This window comes from Pelophylax lessonae, assembly GCF_965119305.1.
Source record: "Pelophylax lessonae genome assembly, chromosome: 1".
NCBI classification, from domain to species: Eukaryota; Metazoa; Chordata; class Amphibia; order Anura; family Ranidae; genus Pelophylax; species Pelophylax lessonae.
Genome location: NC_138768.1, coordinates 526624922 through 526647009, shown reverse-complemented (window position 1 = coordinate 526647009; position 22088 = coordinate 526624922). Strand labels below are relative to the sequence as shown.

The following is a 22088-nucleotide window of genomic DNA, read 5'->3' as shown; positions in this document are numbered from 1 at the left end:
CTGCACACTCAGCCTACTGGCCTTCCATAAGACCTGGACACTGGGTTAGAGATTTATTCCCACCCAAAACTCTTTGAAATTCTCCAAACTCCGGAACCCACTCTGGGGATACCAAAATCTGGAAAAAAAAAGAAAAACACGTTTCTCTGTTCAGAATCAAAAGTCTGGAGCCAGCACTCTGCATAAGTGCAAACCCTGTGTCATATCTACCTCCATTTTCACAGTGGCAGGGCCTTGCACTGTTACAACCGATACAATTTAAAAATGCCATTGGCAGTTTATATATGAGGTGTATTATAAGCTAAGAACAGTTTATAGGGTAAAGTGGATGTAAACCCCATTCATGAAATCCGACCTGGGCACATATATCTGTAGTGTTTGCTTAGTCCTCTCTAAACCCCTTAGTGCCGTGTCTTTCTTCTGCTTCATTCCTCCGTTATCAGCATGATAACATCCGACAAGCTCTTCGACACAGGAGATAAAAGCAGCTGGAAATTTGTGGGGAGGGAATTAGCAGATTAGCAGAGAGCTTGTCTATTCACAGCACAGCTCTGAAAGTTTATTTTTTCCTCTGCCTATGTTGAGGGGTGTGTGTGCGCCTTTCCTCCAATCAGCTCACACACTGGGTATGCCCAGACTCCACACCCAGTGTATGCCCAGACTCCACACCCATTGCTGAAACAGGAAGAAAAATTTGTAACACAGTCTGCCCTTTCTAAAGAGTCTAGAAAGCTGAAGACAGCAGATATACATGTAAAATTTATGTAGGGTGATTTGTCTCATCTCTGTGTATCATCTGAGGTTGTTCACTTTACTGGGTATATGTAAGGGTTTACATCCACTTTACCTGAATAAATAATAATATAACGTTGGGTTATAGACCTGAGGCATTTGTTAGTGAGTGACGAGAGGAAGGGTTAATAAACACCATGGAATTTTAGCAAATAGAAATGTCTCCCCAGAGGAACAGAGCAGAGAGCACTGAAAGATGCTGCTATTTTAGTCCTTTTCATTTGCAGGATACATTCATTAAGCCAATTTACATAATATACTCTTGGAAAAATGATTTGTGCTAATCTAATTAAAACAAGGACAAATATAAATATAACCCAATTCAACACTTTCCAGTTGGGGATTTGTGTAGACGTCTAGAAATGGAAAAGTCTACAAAAACTGCCTTTCTGATCCCTGTTGGGTGGACTGCAGCTAAGCAACACAAGTTAGCCCTGCCTGCTCTGCTACTGCAATGCACAAATATTTTGTATTTATTTTTAGTGAGCAAGATATTCAATATGAATATTTCATATTTACTATTTGCAGCCAACAGGTGGTGTCATCAAGTTATTTCTTACCCACATTTGCACAATCAATCATTGTACTACTTTGCAACTAGCTGAATAAGTTGTAAAAATTCTACACCTCCTCTGTCCGTCTCTCTCTCTCTCCAGTTCTTTTGGCCCTTACAGAAGCTTCAGTTTGTTAGAAATAGTCAAAGGTAAGCAGCCACTGCTGGGCTGTCTTATTAGAAAGCACCGACTCATAGATGCACTCTATATCAAAGGTTTGTGTGTAAAATAAAGCTTAGAAAGGAGTAAAAAAATAGTCTAAAAGATTTGTTTATACCGTAGTAAACTTAAAAAAAAAAAAAGCCAAAACAATTATATTTTCCCTTTAAAAGGAGTTAAATATTGCAGTTTACCAATCATTAGATGTAGTGGGTGCATTCATTTTAGTTTTCTTTAGGCTTTTTTTCCCCTTTTGGCCAGTAACACATTTCCTATTTAGAGTGCCTCCACTCTGGAAGAAGGAGCACCTCTGAACAGCAGCATTGTCATTCGGGGGGAGGGTAGAGTTGGATGTACTAACAGATTTAGATACACTAACAAATGAAAGCCAACCTCCAGTGAACACTTTATAATCCGTTACAGCAACATTTTTTGTTCTTTTTGGGATAAAGGTTTTATATATAGAAATAAACATCCCTGTCAATAGTAAAATGGTTTGTCTCAACCCTGTAAATACTACATCTGCAGAACAGCTTGTTCTGTTGAAAAACAACAGTCTTACTGGCTGAATTACGTGGTGAAAATAAAAGAAAAAAAAAAACGAATGCAGCCATCACATCTAAGCATTAGCAAGCTGCAACATAATAAATGTCTGCTTTTGGGTTTAATACTGCTTTAATACAGATAATGGGATATTTCACCCTGCCTCTGATCTCTTTATATAGTAACGTTTCTGTTATCTACATTTATGTAAAGAACTAAGGTCAGATAAAGAAACATAATAGCATTCCCACAACATTGGACCGAGCTGTAGAAATGTATGCATGATAAAAACATCTGTTAACCTGTGCATATCAGCTTAGTTACAGGTGTCATGTTGATAAAGAGAGTGTTTATATTTTAGGAATAGTCATGGGAATACTCACAATCACAAAAAAATAATTAAATATGAAAATCTACAAATTCTCTGTAATAGTAGCCCCCCCCCCCCAAATATTTATCAACAACTAGAAGGGGTCCGATGTATTATTTGTGAGATGTATCATCTCAATCACTCCTATATTTTATCAAAATAAATTCTCAAACAAGTGAAGATAGGGTCACAAGTACATCACATATAAATACCAGTACACACGCACCACACCACATATTAACCTAGATAGATAGATAGAGAGATAGATAGAGAGATAGATCGATGAGAGGGGACATGATAGTGATTTACAAATACCTCACGGGCAATCCCAGCATAGGAATTAAATGGATTTTTAAAATACAGACTTACCTGTATCATCAATTTCTTGAAGTACATCACGGGACACAGAGCCATAAATCATAACATACGGCTTATTTAGCCACCTTTAGGTGAAGGACACTGGCAACCAATCAGAATTGATCCCCCCCAATATAACCCCTCCCACACAGGAAGTACCTCAGTTTTGTAGCAAGCAATAAAGACCCCATAGAAAAGGGGAGGGACCTCCGTGTCCTGTAATGTACTTCATGAAATGTATTAAAAAATACATTTTTCTTTTCGTACATCACGGGACACAGAGCCAAAAATCATAACATATGGGATGTCCCAAAGCAATGCATCTGAGGGGAGGGGGGGACACCAAAACATACCGCCATCTGACCCCAAAAAAGGATTACACCGTTGCCTGCAGAACACAGCAGTTAAATGCAGATTCCTCCTGGGTCCCAACAGCCACTCGATAGAAACGAGTGAATGTATGCACTGACGACCAGGTCGCTGCCTTGCAAATCTGAGCCATAGAGACTTGATGGCGATGTGCCCAAGAGGCAACTACTCCTCTGGTAGAATGTGCCTTTACACAAAAAGGTGGAACATTTCCTAGTAAACCATACGCCTGGGTAGCAACCTGGCCAATCCAACAAGAAATCGTAGATTTCGATTCTGCCAACCCCTTTCTGGGCCCTTCTGGCATCACAAACAAGCTTTTGGTCTTACGAATCTGAGCTGATTTCTGTAAGTAAAACTTAAGTGCACGCATTACATCAAGAGAATGTAATAACTTTTCCTACTCTGAGTGAGGATCTGGAAAACAAGAAGGTAGTATAATGTCCTAAATCAAATAAAAGGCAGACACCACCGTGGGCAAAAAACCTGGGTGTGGATGTAGAATCACCCTATCTTGATGAAATATCAAGAATGGCTCTTTACAAGAAACAGCTGCTAGTTCCGATACTCTTCTAGCTGACTCTTCTAGCTGAAGTTATTGCAATCAAAAAGACCAGTTTCCTGGTCAAAAGAACCAGGGGAACCCACCCCAGAGGTTCAAAAGGCTGTTTTTGCAAAACTGCCAACAACCAAATTCAAGTCCCAAGGACACAATGGTGGCTTCACAAGCAGAAGAAAAACGTAACATTCCCCGGACGAAGGTCTGAACCAACGAATGAGAAGTGATCGGTTCCTGGAAGAAAACCGATAAGGCTGAAATCTGCCCCTTGATAGTGCTCAAGGCTAACTTTATATCTTCTCCTGCTTGAAGGAAAGCTAGAATTCTCCCGATGGTATATTTGCGTGGATGCCATTTCCTGGCTTCACACCAAGCAATGTAGGATTTCCAGACCCTGTAATAAACGTTTCTAGAGACTGGTTTTCTAGCGGCTATCAGTATATGAACTGCAGGGCCAGATAAACCCCGCTCCTTCAAGATTAAGGCTTCAATAGCTAAGCCGTCAAATTTAGAGACTGTACAGCAGGGTGGAAAATCGGACCTTGAGAGAGTAGGTGCGGACAGTGTGGAAGGCCCCAAAGCCTCGTCACTGCCAACCTCTGGATTTGTGCAAACCAAACCCTTCTCGGCCATGGCTGAGCTACCAGAATTACTGGTTTCCCCTCTAGCTGGATCCTGCACAACAGATGCGGTATCAGCTGCACCGGAGGAAAGGCATACATCAGGGAATACTCCTCCCAAGGAGTCCCCAAAGCATCCACTGCGACTGCGAGTGGATCCCTGGTGCTGGATACAAATCTCTTCAAATTTTGACAACAGATCTACATCTGGGACCCCCCAGCATAGGCAGATTGATTAAAAAACCTTGGGGTGCAAGGACCATTCCCCCGGAAACATCTGTTGACAACTGCCTGCCTGCCCAGTTCTCTATTCCCGGAATAAAAACTGCCGTCAGGCGTGGCACAAACTTCTCTGCCCAAGACAGGATAAAATCCACCTCTTTCTGGGCTGACTGACTCTTTGTGCCTCCTTGATGGTTGATAAAAGCCACAGCTGTGGCATTGTTGGTTTTTACCCTGATAGGGTGACCCCGAAGCCTGGATGTCCAGAGTTTCAAAGCCTGACTGACTGCTCGGATTTCCAAAACGTTGATGGGGGAGACTTTTCTCTACCCAAGACCATTTCCCCTGGACAGTGGCTTCCTCCAGAACCGCCAAGTCACTGGAAGAATGGATTTCCCTTTCTCCAGATTTCTAGTCAACAACCACCAATTTAGACTCCGACATACTCTTGGTACCTAAGACATGGACCGGTCCAGAAAGTGAACCTTTCTGGTCCAGGTAGACAGAATGTTGTTCTGTAAGGGTCTGTCATGGAATTGAGCATAGGGTATTAATAGCCTTGAATGCGGACACCATCTTTCCCAATAACTTCATGAAAAGACATATAGAAGGATATCTCAGCCTTACAACAGACTGAACCTGATCCTTTAGGTCTATGACCTTTCTTGCTGGCAAGAATATTTTTTTGCCTGTGCTGTATCCACAAGACCCAGATATTCCAGACGCTGGACAGGCTGTAATGCTGACTTTACCAAGTGCAGTATCCGACCCAGACGTTCTAGGAACTGTACTGTCTGGTGGACATTTTGGCCTAGAGCCAAAGCCGATCGATCTATTCATAGTAGATCGTCCAAATATCCTATTATAGATATCCCTCGGGACCTTAGAACAGCCAATAACGGAGCTAGGATATTTGTAAACACTCTTGGAGCTGTAGCTAACCTGAAGGGCAGGGCCCCCAACTGAAAATAATGATTTACTATTGCAAAGCGTAGGAACCTTTGATGAGCCTGAAATATAGGCACGTGAAGATATGCATCCTTGATGTCTATGGATGCTTGAAATTCCTCTCCCTGCAGGGAGGCTATGACTGAACGAATTGACTCCATACAGAAAGTACTAATGTTCAGAAACTGGTTTAAAGCTTTGAGATTCAAAATAAGTCTCACATCCTCTTTTGGTTTGGGGACTACGAACAGGTTGGAGTAAAACACCTCTTGAAGTTTTCGTTCTCTGAAACCTCTATTATCACTTTTTGGAGCCTTCAGCTGGTCTAATGCCAGAAAGAGAGACCTTCTTTTTAGGGGGTCTGTCGGTATACTTGACCATATAAAAACGGGGGTACGGGAACACTCGAAATTCCAGTTTGTACCCCTGTGAAATAGTGGAGATAACCCAGTTGTCTTGGATCAATTCCACCCAAACCTTTGAGAACTGGGCGCCCCTTCTCAGAGAGGGCTTAGCGGAAGACTTGTCTGGTTTCTGGATCCAGGGCTTTTTCTGACCCTGCCTTGAAGGCTTGTTTCCGGATCCAGATGGTTGAGGCCATCACCACTGTCTGGAAGTAGAAGCACTGGTAGTATGAGTGCTGGGGATTTTGAAAGAAGGACGCTTGCTCTTCCTTTTTACGGGTAGCAATGTTCTCTTCCACCCCGAGATTTTCTGGATATATTTAACCAGATCATTACCAAAAAGGTGTTTTCCCTGAAAAGGGAAACCAGCCAGTAACTTTTTACATGGTAATTCCGCAGACCAATTCTTTAACCAACGGATTCTGCGCATATGCACTGAAATCAGAGCAAATCGTGACATTTGCCTTATGGAGTTCGTAAGAGCATCCACTGCAAAACAAAGTGCGGGGTAGATCCGACAGATCTTCCATAGACTCTCCTTGAGAACGGTCTTGGACACTCGCTTCAACCGGTCTTTTAAAGCGGAGTTCTGGCCTTTAAAAATAACTTTGGGCCATCCGCTTGCTTTAAATCCCCTAAAAAACAAATGGATACTCCCGATTTTTTTTTCTTTACTTACCTTGTTTTTGAAGAAAGTATACTTACCTTCCTTCTACTTCTTCCCTCTGCGGCCACAGCCCGCGCCGTCACTTCCTACTTGCGTTGACTCCTAGGAGCTGAACGTCATCGCTCCCAGGAGTCAATGCACCTGCACCGGCCCCGCTCGTCAGTTCCAGTGTAGGCGCGTCATTCCCTGCTAAACAGCTTCTGGGCATGCCCAGAAGCTGCCCCGGAAGTGACGAGCGGGGCTGGTGCAGGGCATTCTGGGACGAAGAGAACACCGAAGAGGATGCCCTGGCTTCAGCTGCCCACACCTGAGATGGCAGCACTGGACAATAAAATTTCAAGGTAAGCATTTCTTCTAAAAAGGTAAGTGCGACCTGGGACAGTTCAGAGGCTATCCATTATGAAATGTACTAGCCCTGACTGTCCCGGGGGTATTTTTATTGAAAAAACGTTTCCGAGGCCGGAACTCCGCTTTAAAGGCTGACAAACTCCTATGGCCGCTACTGCTGGTTGTACCTGCGACCGCAAAGGAGGCCTTCGATAAAGATTCCAACTTTTTATCTGCTGGATAAAAACCTGGGCATTATCCACAGGACAGGTTAACTCTTGTTAACTGCAGAAATAGAAGCATCCACAGTGGGAATATTCCATTTCTTAGTAAACTTTTCCTCCATAGGGTACTATAATGAAAACCATTTAGGAGGAACAAAAATCCTATCAGGATGGTCCCAATCTTAATAGATTTCTTGCTCTAAGAGCGGATGTATGGGAAACGTCTGAGGACTATGAGTAGGGCGCAATGAGCCTAGAGAGGAAAAAGGAGACTTCAGCTGTCTCTAGGGGAGGAAATTTGTATCCAGTCCGGACCATTTCAGCAAGAGACTGAATAAACTATTTCTGGGCCTGAGAGGTAGATAGAGACTCCTCTGACTCCCCAGAAGTGGAAACCTGAGCTTGACCTTCCAAAGGGTCACCAACAGCTACTTCTTCCACATCCTCTGCCCAATCCTGAACTGACTCAGGGGGGTGGCTCAGGTGAGGGAGATCTATCACGTTTCTTCCCTTGAGATGCTGCAACGATACCAGCAATCCTACCCTCAAGGCTGGCCAATGCTACAGCCAAATCGTCCTTAGTGACGTAGGTTGCGGGCAGAAGTACTAGAAGTAGCTACTATGCCTGACAACCGTGATGGCTCTTCAGGAGAAGTAGACACAGTGGAAACACAGCTAGGATCTTCAAGGCCTGATGGTGGCATCACAGTGCCTTTTACAACTGTGCCCCTCGTGGCCCTTTTTCAGGCAGACATTGCTTTAAGGCAAGACAAACTTGAGGTACTATCTTTAAGTGTACTCAAGGCTTGTGCCAAGCTTATACAGCTTAATGCACACAGCACTGATTATCCCAAGATACAGGACCGGTTTGTGCCAGTAACATACACCCACAGAGACTCACGCAACCCAGCTGCTGCTGCTCTGTGTCCCCTTCAGCCTCTGACAGAGGTTAGTGTGTCGGAAACATTTCCTTGCAGAACATGCCCATTTATGTTGTATTGCGCATGCGCGGCGTGGTACGTGGCGACCAATTGCACGCCATTGCGTAAGAACACGTGGCGTACACCTGTACTTAAAGGCGAAGATTCCTGTGTATGCGCATAAGCCTACGCCATAGACACGCGAACAAGGCAGAGACGAACATGCGGAGGCTTATGCGCCAGGGTGAAAACAACCACCACCACCATATGGGGTGAGAGCAGCTTAGGCTGAATCTTGTTTGTCACAGCAGATTCCTTTCAGGTAATCAGCTCAGGGTAGAAAAACACAATGTGATAATAGGCAAAGAAATAATGATTTAAATCAAGCTTTGCAACAATCCCACAACTGCCTCAACAAGATGTAACTTGTAAGCATAACATCCATTGTCTCATGGAGGGACACATATGGCACATGGTCTCTGTTATCTTCTTAATAGGAACAGTGCATAAAATATTTACAATTTGCAATTATGCCAGTGATTTTTACCTTCAAGGCTTGCTGAATAAGTAAATATTTTAAATTGGACTCACCAGTCCAGCCACAGGATTCTGCTTGAAACAGAAAACCAATCTTCACCCATCACGGCAAGCTTTGTCTTGGCGTCCTTCAAGGACTGGGTCCCTTTATTTTAGAGGGGCCATGGCCTTGGACCTGTAGAGCACCCTCACGGGGCGCCTTTGGGGTTTGGTATTCCAAGGGCCAGGATCCCAGGGTCCAGCACCTAAAAAGGACCACATTACAGGCAAAACCTCGTATCTGCTTTCCAAGGCTCAGTTACCATCTTTTTAGTCCATTGACTGTTTAGGATGGATCTGATAGCTAACCCCTTAGATTCCATGATCTTTGATCGGGGTACACAGCATATCTTCTGTCTTCATTTGAAGAAAAAATAGGAAAAATGTGGAGAGACTCTCCACAGTGACCATCACCTTTAGACACTGGCGAGAAAACTGAGGTACTTCCTGTGTGGGAGGGGTTATATAGGGGAGCATCAATTCCGAATGGTTGCCAGTGCCCTTCACCTAAAGTGGCTATATAACCCATATGTTATGATTAATGGCCCTGTGTCCGTGATGTACAAAAAAAAAACTATTTAGTCTCAGAGTGTAGCCACACAATGCGATTAGAGGAGAAGCAGTTTAACCTTAAGCTGAGTAGGGGGTTTTTCACTGTCCGGGCAGTAAGAATGTGGAACTCTCTTCCACAATTGGTGGTATCAGCGGGGAGTATCAATACTTTTTAAAGACTCTTGGACATGCATCTAAAAGAACACAATATTCAGGGATATGGGAAATGAATATGGTCACTGACACACACACCTACACAGGTTGAACTGGATGGACTGTTGTCTTTATTCAACTTTAACTACTATGTAACATACATACATACATACAGACACTGCTCAAAAAAAAATTAAAGGAACACTTTCTCCTGGGATATTGATCTGGTCAGTTAAGTAGCAGAGAGAGTTGTTAATCATTTTCAGCTGCTTTGGTGTTAATAAAATAAATAACAGGTGCACTAGATGGGCAACAATGACAGCCTCCAAAACAGGAATGGTTTTACAATTGGGAGGCCACTGACATTTTTCTTCTCCTACTCATCTTTTCTGACCGTTTTTCACTAGTTTTGCATTTGGCTAGCGTCAGTGTCACTACTGGTAGCATGAGGCGATACTTGGATCCTATAGAGGTTGCACAGGCAGTCCAACTCCTCCAGTATGGCACATCAATACGTTCCATTGCCAGAAGGTTTGCGGTGTCTCCCAGCATGGTCTTAAGAGCATGGAGGAGATCCCAGGAGACAGGCAGTTACTCTAGAAGGGCCGTAGAAGGTCCTTAACCCATCAGCAGGACTGGTATCTGCTTCTTTGTTCAAGGAGGAACAGGATGAGCACTGCCAGAGCCCTACAAAATTACCTCCAGCAGGCCACTGGTGTGAATGTCTCTGACCAAACAATCAGAAACAGACTTCATGAGGGTGGCCTGAGGGCCCGACGTCCTCTAGTTGGCCCTGTGCTCTCTGGCTGGCACCGTGGAGCTTGACTGGCATTTGCCATTGAACACCAGAATTGGCAGGCACGCCACTGGCAGCCTGTGCTTTTCACAGATGAGAGCAGGTTTTCCCTAAGCACATGTGACAGACATGAAAGGGTCTGGAGAAGCCGTGGAGAACATTATGCTGCCAGTAACATCGTTCAGCATGACCGGTTTGGTGGTGGGTCAGTAATGGTCTGCGGAGGCATATCCATGGAGGGACACACAGACCTCTACAGGCGAGATAAGGGCACCCTGGCTGCCATTAGGTATCGGGACCCATTCATTGTTAGACCCTACACTGGTGCAGTGGGATGCACGACAATGCCTGGCCTCATGTGGCGAGAGTATCCAGCCAGTTCCTGGAGGTTGAAGGAATTGATACCATTGAATAGCCCCCTGCTTGCCTGACCTAAATCCAATAGAACACCTCTGGGACATTATGTTTCGGTCCATCCAAAGCCGCCAGGTTGCACCACAGTCCATTCAGGAGCTCATTGATGCCCTGGTCCAGATCTGGAAGGAAATACCCCAGGACACCATTAGTCATCTCATTAGGAGCATGCCCCGACGTCAGGCATGCATACAAACACGTGGGGGCCATACAACTACGGAGTACAATTTTATGAGCTGCTGCAATGAAATTTCAACAAAATGGACTAGCCAGCGGCATAATTTTTTCACTTTCATTTTTGGGGTGTCTTTGCGCTCTGTAGGTTGATAATTTTTATTTCCATCAAACTATGTGGCATCCTTTTAGTTCCTAACACATTACTTAGTCCATATCAGTATAGATATCCAGCATAATCTTTTTCCCCATTGAGATCTGATAGGTTTTAAAATTGTTCCTTTAATTTTTTTTGAGCAGTGTACAAAAGTGAGTACACCCCCCACAGTTTTGTAAATATTTTATTATATCTTTTCACGTGACAACACTGAAAAAATGACACTGTGCTACAATGTAAAGTAGTGAGTGTACAACTTGTATAACAGTGTAAATCTGTTGCCCCCTCAAAATAACTCAACACAGCCATTAAATGACTAAACCGCTGGCAACAAAAGTGGGTACACCCCTAAGTTAACCCGTCCAAATTGGGCCCAAAGTGTCACTATTTTGTGTGGCCACCATTATTTTCCAGCACTGCCTTAACCCTCTTGGGAATGGAGTTCACCAGAGAGTTTAACAGGTTGCCACTGGAGCCCTCTTCCACTCCTCCATGATGACATCATGGAGCTGGTGGATGTTAAAGACCTTGCGCTCCCCCACCTTCCGCTTGAGGATGCCCCACAGATGCTCAATAGGGTTTTGGTCTGGAGACATGCTTGGCCAGCCCATCACCTTTACCCTCACCTTCTTTAGCAAGGCAGTGATCGTCTTGGAGCTGTGTTTGGAGTCGTTTTGCTGGAATACTGTCCTGCGGCCCCAGTCCCTGAAGGGGATCATGCTCTGCTTCAGTAGGTCACAGTACATGTTGGTATTCATGGTTCCCTCAATGAAATGTAGCTCCCCAGTGCTGGCAGCACTCATGCAGCCCCAGACCATGACACTCCCACCACCATGCTTGACTGTAGGCAAGACACATTTGTCTTTGTACTCCTCACCTGGTTGCTGCCACACACGCTTGACACCATCTGAACCAAATAAGTTTATCTTGGTCTCATCAGACCGCGGGACATGGTTCCAGTAATCCACGTCCTTAGTCTGCTTGTCTTCAGCAAACTGTTTGCGGGCTTTCTTGCGCATCATCTTTAGAAAAGGCTTCCTTCTGGGATGACAGCCATGCAGAACAATTTGATGCAGTGTATGGCGTATGGTCTGAGCACTGACAGGCTAACCCCGACCTCTTCAACCTCTGCAGCAATGGCACTCATACGTCTATTTCCCAAAGACAACCTCTGGATAGGACGCTGAGCACATGCACTCAACTTCTTTGGTCGCCCATGGCGAGGCCTGTCCTGAGTGGAACCTGTCCTGTTAAACGGCTGTACGGTCTTGGCTACAGTGCTGCAGCTCTGTTTCAGGGTCTTGGCAATTGTCTTATAGCCTAGGCCATCTTTATGTACAGCAACAGTTATTTTTTCAGATCCTCAGAGTTTTTTGCAATGAGTTGCCCCTGATGTCCCGAAATTTTCAACCAAGACTTAAGCTGGCCATACATACAGTAGATCGAAATTCGGTCAGTTCAGCAGAGACTGGCCAAATTCATGTTTGGGCACCATGGTTGTACAGAAGTCGCTCTACTGATTGACTTCTGTACAACCAGTTGGATTTTTCCCTGAAATATTAGTGCCACCGGCTATAGCCAGCAACACTAATCAATAGTGCTGCAGGAGACATTCCACCCATGGTGGAATGAAAGAAAATTAAATACTCTACTAAATGTTTAGGCATAAGTATCCCCCACCCCTTTTACTTACCTGAACCCTCATTCGATCCAGTGCAGTAAACGTCTCCAGCTCTTCTCTCACCTCACTTCCTGGTCTCACTTGCTTTTCTGAGGCAGCGGGAGCTAACGACTCCCGCTGCTGTCAATCAAAGCCAGTGACGGGGACGGAGATCGGGGCAGAGTACTGTTGTCTGTGTCAATAGATGCAGACAGCGAAACTCAGGAGAGAGCCAAAACAAGTGCCCTCATAAAAAGGGGCTTTCTATTTGGGCAATTAACAGGGGGGTGGAGCCAGGAGCGCTGGCGGAGGGACGGAGAAGAGGATGGTTGGTACAGTACAAACCTGTTATTTAAAAAAAAAAAAAAAAGCCTTTAAAAACACTTTAAATTTTACAAACCGAGGAAGCCTCCATTATCTCACCTTTTCTTCTTTGTCAACGCAGACCAACTTCATGACACATTTTGTTTTCCTCTTGGTAACAGCATGGTACATTGGGGAAAAAGAGGTAGTGTAAATCTTGACATTCTCTCTGCCCTTGGCCTGTACTGCTTCCTCTACAATGGAAATATAATCAGGGTAAACGTTATAGGATTATGGTTTACATTTTGGAGATTCCATTCCCCACCAAAAAAATATTGCACAAAATGTCTGTAGTAATGTAGAATTCAAGATGAATGTAAATTACTCAATAGTAACTTTTCATGCAACGAACGCTACAATTCCTAAATTACCAAAACTTTTGTTAAGGTGATAGTAAATTCTCAATTTTTAAGAACTTTCAGCAGCAGATGTGATCACTTACTGAGTATTCAGCTTCTTTATTCTTTGTCTATGTTCCTACTTAAGTCGGTGCCATGACTGCTTCCCCTGGTTTCCTGTTTCAGGGTGGCTCCTTTCTCTTGCAGTGTCCTATGGAGTCACCCTTGCATACAAGGACTAAAACTGTATCTCCTTACACTGTGTAAATCAATAGAAACATACAGCCCACTGGCACTAACCACAGGCACTCTCCTGCTCCTTCCTCTTCCTCCTCCCTCCTTTCTCCAGGCTAACAGACTGGCTCCAGACTATACTGTGAAGACTGTCTGTTTAGAGAAGCAACTGATAAAGCAGGAGTCAGTAGCATTGAAAGATGTAAACTGCAAGTGTCTGTGCAAGGATTTTCACAATTTGTTTACTGAGGAATGTTAATTTTATTTTGCTCAACGAAAAAATGCTGAGGGTCAAGTTGAAAAAAAAAGACAAGTGCATCGAATTCAACCAATAGTGCTATAGAATGGATTATGATTTTGTGTAAAAGTGGACACAATTAATTTCTATAGATCCCTCTCTATAGACTGGTGGAGGTAGTGTAAGCCAGCCAGCTATAGTGCACACTCATGACAGTGTACCTACAGCATACCTCAGGCATGTCCAACCTGCGGCCCAAAGGCCGCATGCGGCCCAGCACCTCAGGCAATGCGGCCCACTGACAATTTTTTTTTTGCTGGGGAGGAAGGAAGTCAGGTCGGGGGCATGGCCACAGCAGCTGCCAACTAACGGTAGGCAGAGGGCAGGGGGGGGGGGGGGGGAGTGGAGCATGTGCAGTGTTTCTGACACCATGACCACTTTAACCACCATGACCACAGTGATTTAGAGAGTGTTCCTTTATTATCGCTCAGAAGAAGTAAACCTCTGTATACTGATTCCATTTCATTTGATCATCCTCTAGTTGTGTTAAATTAGTACGGGGGGCGTGGTGCCGCAGGAAGGGTGCAGCGGCATTTTATTACTTATATACCTTAACTATAGTATATATTTTATATATGCAGCCCGAGAAAATGTCTCTAAACTCAATGTGGCCCAGAGAAGCCAAAAGGTTGGACACCCATGGCATACCTCTTAGTCTAGTTTACCGATAGGAAGACATCTAAGATCAGAAGAGATGAGCATTTAAATATTTGTTTTTAACAAATAGGCAGACCGGATCGGACCATCCATTGCCCTCTATGGAGTGGTGGGTGTCTTTCTTTTTTTTCCCCACAAATAGAATTTTTTTTTGACACCCGCCGACATCTGAACCTATCTGTTAAAAAAAAAAAAAAAAAAAAAAAAACAATGGGTATCTGTCTAGCAGATCAGATGGCTGTCGGGTGTAAACAGACAGGCGGTCCGTTTACATCCGTCCACCCATAGGAGGACAGTGGGCTGTGTCTGTGTCCACTCTGCATAGCGTACCAGACAAAGACAAGCCATCCACCTGCTCAGCCGCGATCAGTGGATAGATTACCGGATGAGCAGGCAGGCTCCCAGTGAAGTCTGCCCCTGTGAAAGGGGCCTTATTGGGTTTTCATTTAAATTTCAGCAAGAATTTGTTTTTATGGTTTGTCTGGCGTTCTGCTTTAAAACAGTATTAAACTGAAAACCAAACCTATATTTTATTGCAGCTTACTAATCATTAGATGTGGTGTGATTTTGCGCACACGATCTAGGGGGCGCGCCCGCACTGCCAGAGCACCACTCCTGCTGTGATTGGACACAGCGGGAGTCAATCAGTGGGTCTGGCAGCCGCGATGATTGCCGAAACCGCCCATCGTTCAGGGGAAAGGCAGAACGGCCGTCTGCCTAGGTAAACAAGGCAGACCGTTGTTCTGTCGGGGAGATATCTTGTGTTTCAGGTAAAGCTGAAACACACATCTCTTTTCGTCCAGTGCATCCACTCCCCCCCCCCCAGTTAGAAAGCACTCCCTAGGAGCACACTTAACCCCTTGATGCCCCTTGATCGCCCCTGCTGTTAACCCCCTCCCTGCCAATGTAATACAGTAACAGTGCATTTTCTTTTTTTAGCACTGATCACTGTATTAGTGTCACTGGTCCCCAAAAAGTGTCACTTTGTGTCAAATTTGTCCGCCACAATGTCACAGTCCAACTAAAAATCGCTGATCGCTGCCATTACTAGTAAAAACGATAAAAAAATGAATAAAAAAAGTCAATAAATCTATCCCATAGTAGGAGACGATATACCTTTTGCGCAAACCAATCAATATACACTTACTAGGATTTTTTTTACCAAAAATATGTAGCAGAATACATATTGGCCTAAATTGATGAAGAAATCTGATTTTTAAAAATTTTTTATTTGGCATGTTTTAAAGCAGAACGTAAAAAAATTTAGTTTTTCTCCTTCAAAATTGTGGTTGTTTTTTTGTTTATAGAGCAAAAAATTAAAACCGCAGAGGTGATCAAATGCCACCCAAAAAGAAAAATTCTATTTGTGAGGAAAAAATATATCAATTTTATTTGCGTACAGAAGCTGTGCAGGGATGACGCGGCTGCACCGGAAGTGACGAGCAGGGCCGGTGCAGGGCATTCTGAGACTCCGACGTCAACTGTCCACACCTGAGATGGCAGCGCTGGACAAGACATTTTCAAGGTAAGTATTTCTTCTAAAAGGTAAGTGAACCCGGGGACAGTTCAGAGGCTATCATTGCTGAAATGCACTAGCCCTGACTGTCCCGGGGGGTATTTTTATCGGCTGGAACTCCGCTTTAATGACCAGCCACAATCCCCATACACTGATAGATAACATCCACAAGCAACAGAAACATCCCGCTTCCCTCTTTCTGGACAAATATCTAGTTACACAATTTGTTTTTTATCACTGGACGGATACTCCAATCCTGCATTGCCTCTACATGGACAGACAGCAATCCATGGAAATTACAAAAATATGTATCGAATATATATTTTAATTTTAATTAAACATTCAATACAAAAATATTTACAGGAATCAGGTACTGAGGACATATGTAGGCCGCCATTGCAGACCTTGTTCTGAACATGCTAATTGCCTGGCTGTAATCGATTTTAATACTTTGAGTCAATGAGCTGGACAATGTAAACAGCCAGTGAAATCCGCAAGTAGTCAAAACACTGGATCAATGGAGCAACCAGGCAAGTAGAACTTTCATAAATAGAAGTCAACAGTGGCACCAATTCTTTTTGCATACTTTGTTTTATCTTCTACATTTTGCAGATCATCTTCTATATAATGTATAGCAAGATACTGTACAGTACTTTTCTAAACATGAGCTGCTTTTGTGTATATATATATATATATATATATATATATATATATATATATACACACACACACACACACACACACACACACACACAGCACTTCTTACCTTCTGTAAGGCCAACAGTCCCAATTGGAGGGTGGCTAAAGACTACTGTTGGGATGTTGTTATAGTCAAGCTTGGAATCCTCTTGCCCTTCAAATAATCTGTGGGCCAATCTTCTTCCAGCTGCTATAGCAACTAAAAGTGGAATACATGAATACAATGTTGATATGTATGCTGAAATCATATTAATTACCAACAGTATAACTGATTAGAGGTATGTTACACAAAAGTGTTTTAGGACTTTGAGACATTACTTTTTTTTGTAATGTGAGACACTATGCTCAAAACCCAACTGAAGTTACTGTACTAACAACCTCCATTTTCATACACTTTGTCTTAAAAGAGATCTCCCCGCACACAAATGTTATTCAAATATATTCCCCAATAGCTACAAAGCATATAAAGTAGCTTTTGTGCACAGAATGGCTTTGCAAACCCAGATACTACCTTGTAAAAGCAGTAATGAAAATCTTTACTGTGCTGCACATAGACTGTGCAAAAAGCAGAGGTGTGGGAGGGACCCAGCAAGCACACTCATTACTGGCTGCCTGCAGAAAACTACATGGGTTGCAGGGGTCTTCAAACTATGGCCCTCCAGTTGTTCAGGAACTACAATTCCCATCATGCTTAGTCATGTCTGTGAATGTCAGAGTTTTACAATGCCTGATGGGATGTGTAGTTCTGCAACAGCTGGAGGGCCATAGTTTGAGGATCCCTGGGTTAGGGGAAAAGTTCAAGTCCAGTCACCCTGCACAAGGAGACAGAGCTGCAATGACTGGTCATCATTACTGGAAGCACCATTTCATATTGGATTACTGCACAGATGTGGAAGATATACTGTATATCTCTTTGGTGCTTACTATCATTAGAGCAGTGTCCCTCAATGAACAAATAGAATTTTTTTTACTCAATGTAAAATCCTTTTCTCAGAGACCCTTAAGGAACACAGCTCTGATTATATTGAAGCTGAACGTAAGGTATGGATTTTATTGCATGGTTACGTAAATTGGTCCAGGTTGGACCAATGTAAGTGTGCATATGCCATACCTGAAAAGCTACTGTGGAAGTGGAGAATCGATATAGTAGTTGCTGCTACTATAGTGATCGCTGCTGTCTTCTGGGTCCTGCGCTGAGCATGGGCACCATTCACAGAACGCCTTGCATTTTTCTCACTGATTGCAAAGCCTTCTCTGATTCGACAAGGGTGACATCACAATCTTCACCACTTCCAATCTGAGAACACCTTGCATTTATTGAGAGAAATGCATGGTGCTCTTTTGAATGTGGTCTATTCCAAGCGAGTGACTTCTGTGGTTACTATGCAGTAGGCATGGGACCTGGAGAACAGCAACGATTGCTGTAGTAGCTGCTACTACTACAGTGATTCTCTGCTTCCACAGCGATCCCTAAGGGAATGGTATATGCATACTTACATTGGTCCAAGGAGGACCATTATAACTATGCAATACAATCCATACCCGGAGTTCAACTCTCCATGGACTGCCCTGTCATAATTCTAGATTGTAAGCTCTAATGAGCAGGGCCCTCTAATTCCTCCTGTATTGAATTGTATTGTAACTGCATTGTCTTCCCTCACATTGTAAAGCGCTGCGCAAACTGTTGGTGCTATATAAAGCCTGTAAAATAATAATTAGACCATTGTGACAGAAAAGTGGACTCTCACATTGTAAAGCGCTGCGCAAACTGTTGGTGCTATATAAAGCCTGTAAAATAATAATTAGACCATTGTGACAGAAAAGTGGACTCTGAGATAAGTAAATATTGTCTAAATACAGGAGACATGTGAATCTTGATGTGCTTGGTGTACTGTACATTGGGTTGAGTGTTACAGAGAGTGCTAGCATGAAAAAGTTGTGTCCTTTACAAAGTGGCTCCTTTATTATTTTTAGAGGTTTAGCTAAATTAAATAAATATACAGGTAAAGTAAAAAAGCTGACAGATAGAATAGTAAGTATTCAGCGCTGAACTCCCAATAATGAATACCTAAATTGGGATTGACTGCTGAACACTAAAGGACAATCTCATAAAGCCTGTAAAGAAATCATAAATACAAAGTACAGCGCAATCATATTAAAGCACACATAATGAACCATAAAATGGATGTGTTAAAACGATGATGTATAAATAAATGCAAGTCCACTAATATAGGAAAGCAGAGTTCCAATCCATAGAATTCAGAGACAGATAGAACGAGGATCAGGGTGTTAATATCAATACATATGATGACTCCTTAAGTGCTCCTACATTCCCATCACCAAGGCATTATCTGCCTCTCACCTCCAGACCCAGACCTTGCAGGGTCAGACAGCATGAAAACAAAGATCCGAGAGCTCCAATCTTCAGACACTTATTGATGGCTATTCTGGACCTCTTCCACAATTTGCACATGTAGGGGGAAAGGAAGCAAGAATCTAGTGCTCTCCGTAAACTTAAAAAGGATTTTATTGCAGTAAAACCAGAGCACTTACATTATGATAAAAATCAAGCATGTAGCAGAAAGGGTGTGCATCTGCATGTTCCTGGTGTACCAAGATGGGTGCGAGTCACATGGTTTCCCCCGTACGCGTTACGTCCTGTGTGGGCAGGACTTCATCAGTGGGGATTCCCGCATCGCACTCAACTCGCAGGCAGTTTACACTGCCATATGCAAATCGCTGGGGGTGTCAATACAAAGTTAACGACACCCCCAGATCAGTTTGCATATCGCAGTGCGAACTGTCAGTTCGAACATGAATCAGATTGCATAGGTGTGAACACCCATGCGATCTGATTCTGGTGCGGACCAAAAAAAAAAGGGTCCTGTGCGAGTTTGGTCTGAATGCGATGCAAATTCAGCCATACAATCTGTATGGCTGAATTTGCAACGCACAGACACCGCATGTGATTTGCAGAGCAGTGCGCTGCAAATCACATGCGATGTCTGACATTGCATATGTGTGAACCGGGACTTATTGCTACAATCTCCTCTGTTATATTAAAATGATGTGCCCAGCGTATGTGTTTTCAAAAAAATAAGCTGCTGTGTACCTTATTTCATAGCGGCGCTCACGTGACCGCTCGTCTCTCTCCTTCTCCTGGCTGATGTCAGCAGGGGATTCTCAGCCCCGCCCGCTGTAGTTATCAGACCTGGAGGGGAGAACGATGGGCGGTCACATGAGAGCCAAGCAGCGCTATGAAAAAAGGTACACGGCAGCTTATTTTTTTAAATAAACATACACTAGGCACATAATTTAATGTAACAGAGGAGATTGTAGCAATATCACACAGTGGCCTTACAACCACTTTAACTGTATAGCAATGCTTCCTCACACAGCTGTAGAAAAAAAATGCTTTGTGATCTTGTCAGCTGGGCACAGTCCGTAAAAAAAAAAAAAAAAAGAAGAGCAATAAATATGGTAAAAATATCTTTATCTGTGGTCACACACATCTCTTGTACCTTCTATAAGCAGTATTTGATCAAATCATTTCTTTACTAGAACTTAAATTTGCCAAAATACATAGCGTACTGAATAATACTACATATAAATACATATATTCGATAAAAGGAATGTGCTGCATAAATACAAGAGAATTCTTACCAGGGGTCAATAGTGCTCTTCCACATACATCCCCTACAGCATAAATTCCCTTTCGACTGGTGTTCTGGAACTCATCCACTACAATATGACCTTTATCATCTAACTGAAGACCCTATAGGATAAAACAAATCACACACTGAACCAACATTCAGATGCTATAGTTATGCAAAACACATCTTAAAGAAAATATCCTCTAAACAATGTTACACAGGCTTCAGCTTGTATAGGCGCAGTGTGAACAGCAAGCATTTGCAGAGCTTTCAGCAAGCCTTGTTGAAGACTTTAAAAGACCATTCAGCTCCAGTGTGTAAATGTTGATTACAGATTCTAATGGTGGTGTTGATTGCCACTTTAAGCAACTGATAGCAGGCTTCAGCAGGTTTTCAACAAGCACTGAAGCCTGCTGGCAGCTTGTTTAAAGTAGCAATCAACACTCCCATTAGGATTTGTGTTCATCATTTACAAACTGGAGCTGAATGGTACTTTAAAAGCTTCAACAAAGCTTGCTGAAAGCTCTGCAAATGTTTTGTCAAAGCTTGCTGTTCACATTGCCCTTATACAACCTGAAGCCTATGAGAATCAGGCCTTAGTTTATTTTTTGAGAGTTTAAAATAAACACAAAGGAGGTAGTATATCTTTCACTGGAACTAATACATTCAGTGTCAGTTCACGCAGGAACATGGTCTGCGATCCTGTGCGATTCAGTATGGTGCGATTTTCAGCCCATTCATGCGTTTCTTTAAAATCACACTGCAACCAGATTGCATTGTACCTCACATCCAGTGCAGGCAAGCACACTGTGTTGGCAATCTGCATTTGGGGTGTTGTTAGAAATACATTGACACCCACAGCAGATCGAATACCCAGTGAGTTTTGAACACGGTGTGGAAAACACAGATTTCCAGCACCACGTTCTGGTATGAACAGGCCCTCAAAGTAATTTTATTTTTGATAACTGCCAAAATAAAACATATAACTAATATTAACTTTAATATTATCTGCCAGAAAAAGAACTAAGAAATGCCAAAATAGTTTCAGTGTTACATGCTTTCATTTCCATAAGTAGTTTCTTACCAGGTAGTTCAGGTTCAAACCTTCAGTATTTGGATCTCTTCCAATAGCCCACAGTAGGCAGTCAACATCTTGGATTGTTCTCACTGTTGGCTTGCGCCCTGGCACAGAGCACTGTACATTGATCTCTAGACCTTTATCAGTCTTTTTAACAGATTTTACCTACAGAAAACAAAGCCCCAAATGTTTTTAAAAGACAAATAAAAAAAGTAGAGGAATATAAAGCTCTGTTTTGTTAAAACTTGCATGTTTCCAACTATACAGTATGTAGCAAAAAAAAAAAAAAAAAAAAACAAAAAAAACAACAATTAAAACACCTCAACCACAATGATCACAACCATCTAATGGGCCATACACACTAAGATTTTCTGAAGACTTTTTCCTTTAGACTTAGCAAAACCATATAATATGAGGTCAAACCTAAACACTTTCAATTTGTATGCAATCTGGCAGTCCCTTGCACTACATAGAAAAGGTAAATCTGAAGGAAATCTAACAACAAAAGTAGGATTGTGTGTATCCAGCTTAAATCCCCACCCCCAACTATCTGGCAAAACCTGCAATCTCAACCAGGGTTCCTCCAGATGCTGCCAGGGTTTCCTTAATCTGTGGCTAGTTGGCCTTCCGTTTGATGGTGCCTGCATAGTTCTGGCATGCAGCCTGGTGCAACCAGACCCTAATCCAGGAAAGCAGCCTGGGTGGCCAGGAACACCACTTGGCAGAGCTACCAAT

At 43.1% G+C, this 22088-nt stretch overlaps 1 protein-coding gene across 2 annotated transcripts in view; it reads right to left on the bottom strand.

Annotated features, from left to right (window-relative positions):
* The window catches only part of GSR (glutathione-disulfide reductase), a 68780-nt gene that overhangs the window by 5179 nt on the left and 41513 nt on the right, over window positions 1-22088 (bottom strand). For both annotated transcript variants that reach the window (XM_082243523.1, XM_082243524.1), the window contains exons 9-12: window positions 21360-21518; window positions 20286-20397; window positions 16690-16821; window positions 12941-13074 (exon numbers count right to left, since the gene is read on the bottom strand). In XM_082243523.1, coding sequence (XP_082099649.1) covers window positions 12941-13074; window positions 16690-16821; window positions 20286-20397; window positions 21360-21518 — 537 coding nt within the window. The remainder of the gene's footprint in view (window positions 1-12940; window positions 13075-16689; window positions 16822-20285; window positions 20398-21359; window positions 21519-22088) is intronic.